Consider the following 12876-nt stretch of genomic DNA (forward strand, 5'->3'; position numbering starts at 1 on the left):
AATCATTCAGTGATCATTTTAATAGTGTAATTTCATCCAAACTAGGCCTAACGCTCGATTTAGAACTACAAAAAGTCCGTGTGTCGAACATTTTAAGTACCTTTGTAAAAGTTTTGCAAATGTTGCAGTCAGCATTTAAAATGCTAACTTAAAGTTTTTGTACAAGTTTCAGTTGATTAAACTGTCATTTTATTAAATGTGTCTGCTTTTGTAATAAAAAAGTACTGAAAGAAAAAGCAAACACAGCATTGCGATTTCTTATCCATCCATTTAAAAAAAATCCCTCCCTCCCTACTGAAAATTTTTTTGCTCACCCGGTGGACAGGAAACGGATTTTTTTTTAAGGATGGACTTGGATTCAAACATTGTGACTGCATTCTGATTGTCACATAGTTACAAGTTTATCCTATCCTCCTTATATTGTGTTCCGAGTGTGTGAATGCCTGTCAAGGAAAAGAAATGAAGTACTTCTACTAGAATAGTGTTTTCTGGTGAATGTTTACAAGAACAATACGTTACATTAAATTATATAGGTTTTTTTTTTCAAAAGAGTACGTTTTTGCGTGACTTTAGATTTGGTCTTAATTTTTTTTGGAACATGGTCTTAAAAAGTCTTAAAATGAACTTGGACAAACCTGTAGACACCCTGATGATATAAATGCTGTTAAACTAATGGCTACAGTACAACATAGAGAAGGTGTGTGCTTGAGGAAAAGGTGTGTGACATCCCACTGGTTTCTGTCTATTTCGTTCATACGTCTCGATTGGCCAATAATCACAGTGGAGGCGAACGGACACTATTCTGAACTACTGCCTTTCCAACATACTGGAAGTGTCAAAAGAATGTGAACACACTCATCTTACCATCAAATATGACTTTTATTCGTTTTCTTATAAATCATTCATACAAAAGTGGCATTATTCTATTTTCATTTTTATTATCTCTATAAAAATTATTTTGTTAATTACAGGAGAAAGGAGGGAGGACAGGAGGGTGCAAAGTCGTAATGTTATTAAAAATAAAAACCCAAAGCAGTTCTCAGATAGTGATGAGCAAGTAGTCTGAAGTGGTCATGCAAGTCTGTAGATGTTAAACTGAACCAATGAGAGCTCTCTGTAAGTGAAACTCCAGTGTATATGAAGCTGCACATGTGGCATGTTACATCTGAACATACTTTTCCCTTCTTCATTAAATGTGAAACGGTCATAAATTCAGAGCCCAAATTTAATCAAAGGCACAATCAGGGAAATGTCATGCCATGTCATGAGTCTAAGTGCTATTTTACTTATTGCTAATCAAAGTTATGCAGGAGCTTTTAAAAAAATGTCTCATTCAGACATAATAGTTACAGCTTTATAAAGGAAGAATCTTAGACCCAGAATTGTGTGAACCAAACATGGTACAAGATGGCAGAAAATTACCCAAGTATGAACTGTTAAAATAGCACATTAGCTGGAGAAAATCATTTCCCTTATGACTGCTGGTTACCACAAGTCTTTGGTGACAGATTATACGGCAGTAGCAGCAGCCTGAGCATTTAAAAAAAAAAAAAAAGCCAGTGAACAATGAAAGCGTCAGAACAAATTCTTAACACTGCGTGAAATCACAATCATCGGCTGATCTTGCATTTATACTCCTCACGTTCAAGTTACAGGCCCAGGGTGTATTCTGGACAAACAGCACATACTCTCGTCAGTTTGAATTGGAAGGAAACAAAAAGGACATCTTGCACAAAATGATCTTTTTTGACGCCGTACAGATGTCAGAACATTCTGTCCAGGTTGCGCGAGTGCGAATACTATACACATTAGCAAGAAAATAAATACAGTGTATTTATTTACAAGGCTGTGTTCATCAAACGGTCGGCTTTATCAGTGTACAAGGTTGAAAATGAAAATGTCAGATGAGATGAGATGAGATGGTTACAACAACTCATTCATAGCTCAAGACTTGGTATGAGATGAAATGAAATAAAGAGGGTTTACTGAACTTAGCAATTCACCAGATGTGTGCCAGCAGTTCCTGCCAGCTGAATTAGCCATTACTCTTTAATTACCATTATTCGTCATGTTTAAAGATAGACGGAGAAATTAAACATGACTAAACCTTCTGGAAAATTGTCTTTACTCTGCATTCATAACATGGCGCTGTAAATCAAAACCTCATCCCTGTAAGAATGGATTCTTACAAAATACCACATCAAGATGGTTAAAACACATTACAGACATGAATAAATACAGAAGAGATTCAGGTTTGCTTTGGGATGTTTAATTTCCTGCTCAATTACCTTCAACGGTCACTTGTCTATCTGGAAATGTGTCGATAATTACAAATACAAAAGTAATCTGTAAACGTAAATAGCTTGCAAAAGTAAAGAATAGAAAACAATAATAAAAAAATCCTTGCATTCACAGAACTTTGCTATTAAAATAATAATATGGAAATATTTGAAATTTAATTTCACTGCATGTCGAACACAAAAATGTAATGTAGTGTTTGAGGAATTGTAAGATAAGAGTATCAGTTGTGTGTTAATATTGTAATGGTCACTGTAGGGGGGGAAGAATGAAAGGGGTGAGGAAGGACTTTGGCTCACAGCTGGCTGACTAAATTGAGTCACCTTCAAAAAAAAAGGCCATTAAAGCGCGTTGCTCTTTCAAGTCGTCACACATTCAAGGACCTGTGCAAAAGGGACTGGTGAAGAGCTCTACTCCGACAGAAACACTTAACACTACAGCACTGCAAAGAAGTACAGAGGTCTGATCATCATCATCATCATCATCAAACCATTCCTATGATAAAATCAGTGTCAGAGGATGCAAGTTCAATTTAAATCTTAAAAACGCAGATTTGTGAACAGGTAAACTGAAATGGATGAAGACGTTTTTTACACAGATGTGCATCACACTGAAGACTATAATGCGTAAACAATGAGGCAGTGCCATGTCTCCAGCACGCGACTCATCTCATCCTTCAGCAAATCTGCAGAGAAAGAGGAAAAACGACGATGCTTGGTGGAATTTGGCCTAAAGTGCACGACGAATCGTGTCCCAATCAGCACCGAGTGCTTTAGGAGCACTTCACAGGCAACTTCAGTGGCCCAGTTAATCAAAACAGATGTGGGATTGTTCCACATTTTGGCTTGTCGAGAGACAACATACCTTTCAGGACTGGTACAGAAAATTCAATGCATAGATGTCTATAATCGCAGCAAAAGGCAATTAACGAATATTGGCACTAAAGGAATACAGATTTAAAAAAAAAGAAGAAGAAAGAAAACTTCAAGTTAAATAAGCTTCGACACTAGCACTGAGAAAATGAAGAAAAACAATTTGCAAAATTTGTCTTGCAAAAGAGTGAATTCTGATTATGTGATTATGTCCTGTAAAATATATTATACTGTTTATTTAAAGTACTGAAATGATCAAAAGAACTGAATAAGTATTACCAGCTGTTATAAGATATGGAAAGTGTACACATACAAATGATCAATTCTCCAGGTCTTCATGTGCAAGGGGTGAAGAATGAGACAAACGCATGGAAATGTTGGCATGTTCCTGAAACTTGGAGGTGAGGATGACTTGTGGTTCAGATCCTGATGTAGCTTGATCTAGATGTGTGTGAAGACACATTGATGCATCCCTCCTGCCTTCTACCATATTCTCTCGTGCTGGCGATAAAGGATCGTCTGTCCGTTATGGCATTCATTTAAAAAAACAAAATAAAACAAAAACAATACCCATTCTTTCAGAGTCTTGTGGTCAAAAGTGTGCTCTGAGTGTGTATGTGTAAGAGCCCAGAGAGTGCTCACGTTCTGCCAGACTAGTCACTAACAGTTCGCTAAGTGGAATAAAGTGGAGCAGTGACAGCTGCAGACTCCTGTGCCTCAGTCCTCCTGCTTTCCACCGAGTATCCCAGTGCCCCCTGCTGCACGCTCAGTAGGGGGCGCTCGTCTGGTCAGAGGCGCTCAATTTCCCTGTATTTCTTACGCAGGATGGAGACCTGGTCTTTAAACAGAACCGGATCCAGTCTCATTTGCGAATGGACCAGAGGCATAGAGCCAAACCAGCTGGCAAATTTGTTCATGCAGGTCTGGCGCTGGGCAAAGTGGTCTGGATCTGCCCAGCGAGACGCCCGGGATGACTGGAAAGAGAACAGAGTGGCTCAAAGTCAGACAAATTTCAGCAATGAAACAACATTAGCATATAGCCAAAAGTATGTAGACGCCTAACCATCACACCAATATGTGCTTGTTGAACATCCCATTAAAGATTTAGTCCCCTTTCGCTTTCCACCAGATGTTAGAGTGTGGCTATGGGGATGTGCGTTCATTCAGCAACAAGAGCATTAATGAGATCAGGTACTGATGTTGAGTGAGGGAGGTCTGGGGTGCGGTCAGCGTTCCAGTTCATCCCAAAGGTGTTCAGCGGGGTTGAAGTCAGGGATCTGTACAGGACATTCAAGTTCTTCCACTCCAATTTTGGCAAACCGTGTCTTCATGGGAGTTTGCTTTGTGCACAGAGGCATTGTCATGCTAGAACAGGTTTGGGTCTCTTAATTTTAGTGAAGGAAAATCTTAATGTTACAGCACACAAAAACATTCTGTACAAGTGTGTGCTTCCAAATTTGTGGAAACAGTTTGGGGAACAAACATGGGTGTGACGGTTAGGTGTCCACAAACTTTCGGCCCTTTATGTACAGATACATTAAATATACATTAAAATGCATTTTAAAGGAATCAAAGGCATACCCCAGTAGGTTTTATCCTTTTGAGTGATTATGATGGACAATAATTCCAACACATTTTTGCAGTTTGTAAAAAGAACAAAAAAAAAAACGACATAATTTTGACATAACTTGACACATTTGCTTCAGGGTCATCATTGTTGTCGTCCGCTTCCGCAACATGTATATATTTTTTAAAAGCGTTCACATGAATCCTTCAATCGAATGCCTGTGATTAATCTATAATCTGTATAATCTAACCTTTCAGATACAAGACTACTTTTTGTATTTGGCGTTCAGCACTTCAATCTTCTCATCAGTAGCTTTCTTATGACTTTCACTAATGCCATTCATGCAAGTACCTTTTGATGACTCTAGAAGTCCGTCCCACACAGTAATGTTTATTTCCTCTATAGCGGTTTCTAAAACACACCTTTTTTTACAGGACTGGGTTGTTAGCCCTGTGCCCAAGCCCCAATCGGGAGCACCAGTGGATCCTTGTACAGCACCAACTCCAAGCTGAGAGCTGTGTCCTGTCCACCATGCTCTACAGCTCTGAATGTTGGAGAATGACAGAAAGCGATTGGCACAAGCTGCCAAGCCTTCCACACAAAGTCTATGGAAAATACTGCAAATATTTTGGCCTAATACCATCTTCAACCAAGAACTACTCAGCTAGTGCAAACAGGACAGCATGGCTACCATCTTTCTAAGACGACGATAGAAATGGACACCAGAAAGAAAGCGACAGAGAAGCAGACACAAAAACGCCTAGAAACACCTAGTTCTTTTCTCTGCACAGGAAAACGTGTCAAAATTATTGTTTGTGGTAATCATACATACACTGTCGATGGAGATTAAGTTAATAAATGCTGAAGTAACCCTTTAACACCCAACATAGAATCAATAGTAAGCAATAAACGTGTTAAATACAGTAACATGAACTGGAACATAGAAAATAAATAAAGAATGGCCACTTGGAGACAGAAACAGAGACCCAATATGAATTCTTAACTTAACTCCTGAATTTTTCATACCTGCCCCATCATGGTCTCCTTGTACTGCTTCTTCTGTGTCACTTTGATGGGTGGCAGCTTTGTGACGGCCGACACCAAGAAGTTCATCAGGATGTCCTCACAGTTCGCGAGCTGGTCCACCATGTTCTTGAGGCTGCTGGGCAGGAAGTGGGTGTACAGGTAGTGGTAATATCTGGAAAACAAAATCAAATCTGAGAGTAAGCATTTTTTTCTAGCCACCGCTGTCAGCACAATGCAGAATTTAAGAGGAACTGAAACATATGAATAATAATCTTATGCAAGATCATGTCAGGCAATAGGCTTAAGCTCAAAACGCACACACAACTTGCTAGACACACATTTACAAGCTGAAAACGTGGAGACAAGCAAACATAGCGTACAGCAACATTCAGAATTTATTTTAAAGCCAGTCAGCTATGGGGATCCAACAGCTAACATTTAAACTGATATTTGTATTTGCCAGTTTAGTTTAGCTACTGAGCATAACAGTAAATAGCAAACTGTTATTTCACTCTTTTTTGTTAAAGGCTAGTGAGAGAGTAAATTACTATCATCCTGAAGTTATTTGATATGAGATCCTGTAATAAGGTTTCTATTAGGGCCAGACCAAGAAGGGATTTTTGGCACAGATACTGATAAAGAGCTGTGATTTCCAATAAGCGATATTATTTGCCGATGCCCAAGACAAACGTCTTCGTTCCAATAGAAAATGTATTAAAATATTGTGAATATTACAAAAATAATCAAGCATACATAAACATACATGAAAAAAAAACACATTCTGAACTATGTATACAACAGAATTACTTTAATTAGACTCATATACATCACTATTCATCAGGAAACATGCACATTTATTAGTTGTTTTCAAGGTATCGCCTACTTAGTTGGAAAAAAGTTTAATCCGTCTTCAGCACTCAAATATAGCATATATGATGTTAATATATAACTATGAAATACTTTGAGACTTTGTTTATTATGGAGGAACTGTACAAAAATAATTTCAGTTAAAACGAAAAAAAAAATACAATTTGTACATAAATGCTATTAATTTGTGTACAACTAAAACTTTTTTTTTTTGGTTTGTTTTTTAAATAGCCGAACGCTTTCATCTGTTTGATACATTGTTGCTATTCCGCTAAACTCTGCTTGGGTCAGCTGATTGTTGGGAAACGTGTGTTGCCAACAGTGGAGTTGCAGTGTCCCCTCTGTTGGACAAACTATGCAATAACACTCATAACATGGTTAAAGGATCCATCTTCCATCTTTCGGTTTCTTTTGTAATTGTAATTTATCAGCTGCTATAAACGCTGACACAGATTTATCATCAATTAGCTCATATTCACTAATAATACCGAGCCTGCAGATTTACTGGTCAGGCCCTAGTCCCTATTATGTGAAAATGCAGGTTAACATGGCCAGTTAGGTCAGTACTTGTGGTAGATAGCGGCTCCAGTCAGAACCATGGAGTAATCGTTGGTCCATTTGGATGTGTAGCCCCAGCGCTCCTTATTACTGTCCCAGAAATGACTGCGGGCAGGGTATCCCACAATCCTCTCTGGGAAACTTTGCCATACCGTGAAGGCAAAATCCACCTGTGGAAAAAAAGAAATGAAAGAGAAGCTGCATGAGCAACAATTCAACATGCCTATGACTATCTGCCTTTTACAACGGAAACCATACGACTAATAGCCAGACTTGTGAGCAGGTGGAAATTAGCCTCACAGCATAAACAGATCTCAAGAAAGTTACCCAGTGCAAGCGAATAACGCACTGCACACTTTCAAGGGCACTGCTGCTAGATGCCCTCCTTTTTCCTCAGATCAAAGCTTTTAAACAAATAATTACTGAAAGACATCAAACGCGTCAGAGCCCGAACCTTGGCTGGATATAAAATCCCTGAATTAACGAACAGCCTTATAACACACACACACACGAGAGTGAATTAATGAGACTATGAACTAATGCCCAACAACAGAGAACACAGACAGCTGCATTCACAAACTCAGCCTAATATTACACATTTCACAGGAAGAAGGGCCGATACAAAATCAGTCAACAAATGGACGACTAGAAGAATGAGAACTGCTGAGGAACAACAGACAGTTTGGTACCTCTGGGACTCGAGTACCTACACACACACTGCTTGTTCAGACAATTTTTAAAGTAGTTTGTAGACCTAGAAGTTGTTAGTCTAAAGGAATATTATTTTGTACATTGTGCTCTAAATTTTTAATAATTTAAAATGATAATTTTAAAAGTATAATTAATCTTTCAGAGACTGTTGGTAGAATTAGTAGTTATGGACCAACATGTACATGGAAATACCTTAATTACAGCCTTATCACAGACAGATACTAAGGCTGGGCAGTATGCCAATATAATACTGATATCGTGACGATGTCACAATATACTTTAGTGAAATATCTGCGCTATCATGATAAGTTTGTCTAACATTATAAACTCTGACTGGAAGCAGCAGATTTGATGTTAAAATGGACTGAACATTTAATTATTATTATTATTTTTTAAAGTATTACTAGAATTGAGTTTTTATGCTTTTAGTAATTGAGTTTTTCACTGCACTTTCTTTTAATGCAGTACTACTAGTTCACTAGCAGGTATCTTTTAATGCAGTCCTACTATTTCACTAGCAGGTTAGCAAACTTATGTACAGTACGGGTCAAAAGTTTGGACATGAACAAGACAACAAAAATATGAAATAACATATGGAAAATATGGAGTAAACATATTTCATATTTTAGATTCTTCAAAGTAGCCAGCATTTACCTTGACACTTTGCACACTATTGGCATTATCTTAACCAGCTTCACAAGATAGTCACCTGGAATGCTTTTCAATTAACAGGTGCCTCGTCAAAAGCTAATTAGTGCAATTTCTTGCCTTCTTTAATGCGTTTGAGATCAAACAGTAAATAATAAACATACAGTAAATAGCCCTATTCCACAACCGTAGTAATCCGTATTATGCAAAGAAATGCTCAGGAGTAAGTGTGTGTGTGTGTGTGTGTATATCTATACAGTCTGTCTGTCTGTCTGTCTGTCTATCTATCTATCTATCTATCTGATTCATATGTGGAGCCAAACAGCAGTTGGAGACGAGAGAGGTGGAGGATTGGGCTTCGTTTTGCTGACACAGCTCAACACACCAGCAGCACGTTCCTTCGAAGATACACACAGACATATGAATGTGGAGGGGAAAGAAAAACAAACAAACAAAAAAACACACCTCTGTGGTTGAGAGCACCGTATCCTCATCGAGACTCAGCACAGCATCAGTGAGGATGCTCTCATAAGGCAGAAAGCGACTGCTCATCACCTGCACAGCATGAGAAAGAAAAAAACATCATTCCTTATCTTTTCACGGGTCGGTCCTCAGTCTGGTCATTAATCTGAAAAACTTTCCTCCAACTGAACTGTTGGAATATTTATAGGCTTTACATTTTTATCCTGGCAGGTGTGTGCGTGCATGTGTGTGTGTGTGTGTGGTGAGTAAATGCGAAGAGTCTCACTATGAGCAGGTCAGAAATACAAATTTTAATGAGATGCAGAGAAACACACAGGCCTTAAAGCACTGAGTATGAACATGGCTATGATAGCTGCTCAAGTCAAACAAAGCCTCCCACACAACCATCTCACACACACACACATTAAACACACTCGTAGCCCTGAGCACAGTCACCTGCAGAATCCTCGAAACAAAAACAGTATAGCACCCCCAATCCTGACCCCAGCTTTAAACTTGTGTCTCTTTCATCTTTTGGTTTGTAAACAAAGCTGCGTTTTATGTGTGCGTGTGTGTGCGCAAGTCCACAAAATATTCACATTCCATATGGATGGGTTTATTTGTAAATCTTTCATACAAGCATTTACATAAGATATTTGGTATTCAAGAAAATCCCATAATTCCAGAAAAATGTTCGTGTCCTACTCCTGCTCCTGAATGTGTGTAAATTTGCACACAAGACGAATAACTAATGTAAACCTCTACTTGGCCGGTTTCAAATCATATAAATCGTGATGAGTTACTATATATACACACACCCTTAGATAATGATTACTGTATGCTGTCAGGTTTAAATAGCTTGCGTATTTTTACATTACACAGTACACACAAACTTAATGATGCGTCATTTTTATTAAATGGTATTAACTAAAGAAAAAAGAAAGCAAACCAAAATAAATCCATATCTTATGATAAATAAGACCAGTCATTTAATTAAGAATGCTGCTGTATAAAAGGAGGAAGGTCTCGGGCATCTTCTTTTAATGCTGTGCAACACTTGATTAAAGCCAGTACCAAGCGACCGATAAGTGACCGATCTGGTTTGTCTCGACTGTAATGTGTCATCTGTTCCCTAGTGTCCTACAGACCATTCGCATGCGGACACATGCCTTTCTTGCTCTTCTGTTACGACATTAAGGAGTGAGCAGGGGGTTTCTAGAGAGTCACTGAGACTTCGTTTTGAGCAACCCCCCCAAAAAAACATTAAACAGTTAAGCAGGTTCTAACAATCACCTGGGTACAGTTTTATCCCTGTTGAAGAGGTTATGTTTTCGGTGAGGCTGGTTTGTCTGTCTGTAAGCAGGATTGTGCAAAACCTACCAATCCAATTTCCAGGAAACTTGGTCGAAGGGTGTAGCATGGGCCAAAGACGAACCCATTAAATTTTGGTGTGGATCCGAGTCACAGGGTGGAGCCACAAATTTATTTTCTCTTTTGCTAACGTTATGAGATACAGCATTTGGCTTTGATGGAAGTCTGCACTCAACAACACCATACATTTTAAAATCTCGTAGATGGCATTAAAGTTCAGTAGTGACGAAACATAACCAATGTAGAAATATGATGACTCCATATGATAATCCATGTTCACGGCTACCAGCAATCCTCTCGGATACACGTGTAGGCTAGTTCTAATAGTTCTGGAAATATATTCAGACATATAAAGTGGTTGTGGTTGCACATTTAAATATCACAGAAGAGTTTAGTGTCCTTGGCAAAGGTCTGCGCTCTCCGAGTGCCCTTCTATTTGTTTTCATGTCAAACCTTATTCTTTCCACCTCATTTAATTCACATGGAATTCACCTTTTCTGTAATTTCAGTCAACATTTTGGCCTTTCAGTTGCCGTTATGTTGCTAAATAATTTTTTAATCGGCATAAACTCAAAATAAGTTTCAATTTTTCCTCTGAGAAAGTCTTCTTTTTGCCTTACATTCATCATTTCAGCTGTGAGAGGATTGCCTTTTATGCAGTTTTGTGGGCGTCACTGAACGCAAATCACATATGTCATTCACGCGTTTGATAATTTACGAGTCACTGGCATTCATCAACATACACATTTTCCTTGTACAAGGAAAATCAGCATTTCTGAAACTTTTGTAAATTTGGCAGAAATTTTTTGTGTGGTTTCAACTTTTACACACAATTTTACTGACAGATTGAGAAAGGAGTCTGAATGTCATGAGGATATTTACATTAAAAGACAGACACCATTGTAACCGTACGTTTTAGTATTGCAAATACAGAATTGCGATGAGTACGGTGAAAACATTAAGGTTGTGTAACGGATTTCAGATTCCTGCTTCTTATGTGTTGAGCTCTCCGACTTCGCCAGTTTGATTAGAATAAAATAGCCAGATGTTTATATATACCCAAGAGACCAAGCGTGTATACAAATAAACCCAAAAACCTAAAAATATACAGTTGAAATCAGAAGTTTACACTTAGATTGAAGCCATTAAAACTCATTTTTTAGCCTTTACAGATTTTGTCTTAGTAAGCTATAGTTTTGGCAAGTCGTTCAGGACGTCTACTTTGTGTATGACATGAATAACTTTTCCAATAGTGGTTTAGACGGATTACTTCACTTTTAATTGACCATCACAATTCCAGTGGGTCAGAAGTAAATTACATACAGTAAGTTAACTGTGACTTTAAACAACTTGGAAAATTCCAGAAAACGTCAAGGCTTAAGGCACTGAGCTTCTGATAGGCTAATTGGAGTCAACTGGATGTGTACCTGTAGATGTATTTTAAAGCCTATCTTCAAAGTCAGTGCCTCTTTGCTTGACATCATGGAGAGATCAAAAGAAATCAGCCAAGACTTCAGAAAAAAAGGAAAAAAATTGTGGACGTCCACAAGTCTGGTTCATCCTTGGGATCAATTTCCAAATGCCTGAAGGTACCATGTTTATCTGTACAAACAATTTTATGCAAACATAAAAACACTACGGACCCACACAGCCATCATATCGTTTAGGAAGGAGACGCATTCTATCTCGAACATGGCATAGCATGAAATCTGCAAATCAACAAAATCCCATAACAGCAGTAAAGGCTCTTGTGAAGATGCTGGAAGAAACAGATAGACAAGTATCGATATGCACAGTAAAAGGAGTCCTATATTGACATTAAATGAAAGGCTGCTCAACAAGGAAGAAGCCACTGCTCCAAAATCACCATAAAAAGCCAAATTACAGTTTGCAAGCTTTCAAGCTGAAGAAACCCATTCCAACTGTGAAGCATGGGGGCGGCAGCATCATGTAATTGGGGTGCTTTGCTGCAGGAGGGATGGGTGCATTTCACAAAATATATGGCATTATGAGGAAGGAAATGTGGACATATTGACGCAACATCAAGACATAACCCAGGAATTTAAAGCTCAGTCGCAAATAGGTCTTCCAAATGGAGAATGACTGCGAGAATACCTTCAAAGTTGGGACAAAATGGCTTAAAGACAACAAAGTCAAGATGGAGCAGCCATCATAAAGTCCTGACCACAACCTGATTAAAAAAAAAAAAAAGTTGTGAGCAGAATTGAAAAAGCATGTGTGAGCAAGGAGGCCTACAAACTTGACTCAGACACACCAGTTCTGTCTGGAGGAATGGACCAGAATTCCAGCAACTTATTTTGAGAAGCTTGTGGAACGTAAAACAAAATGTTTGACGCAAGTTAAATTATTTAAAGGCAAAGCTACCAAATGCTAAAGTATATGTAAACTTCTGAGACACTGGGTATGTGGTGAAAGAAATAAAAGCTGAAATAAATCATTATTATACCCCTGCTCCAAAGGTGGGGGTTGGGGTGG

At 38.4% G+C, this 12876-nt stretch overlaps 1 protein-coding gene across 2 annotated transcripts in view; it reads right to left on the reverse strand.

Moving 5' to 3' along the window:
* Window positions 1-871: 871 nt before the first annotated feature.
* Window positions 872-12876, reverse strand: part of ext1b (exostosin glycosyltransferase 1b) — a 145720-nt gene continuing 133715 nt past the window's right edge. Inside the window, exons 8-11 of one of the 2 annotated variants that reach the window (XM_060942976.1) lie at window positions 9013-9102; window positions 7198-7358; window positions 5764-5935; window positions 872-4144 (exon numbers count right to left, since the gene is read on the reverse strand). In XM_060942976.1, coding sequence (XP_060798959.1) covers window positions 3959-4144; window positions 5764-5935; window positions 7198-7358; window positions 9013-9102 — 609 coding nt within the window. In that variant the 3' untranslated portion in view covers window positions 872-3958. Of the gene's footprint in view, window positions 4145-4206; window positions 5282-5763; window positions 5936-7197; window positions 7359-9012; window positions 9103-12876 lie in introns of those variants that run through there. The other variant, XM_060942975.1, reaches the window with a different exon arrangement.

This window comes from Neoarius graeffei, chromosome 16 (genome assembly GCF_027579695.1).
Source record: "Neoarius graeffei isolate fNeoGra1 chromosome 16, fNeoGra1.pri, whole genome shotgun sequence".
Taxonomy (NCBI): domain Eukaryota; kingdom Metazoa; phylum Chordata; class Actinopteri; order Siluriformes; family Ariidae; genus Neoarius; species Neoarius graeffei.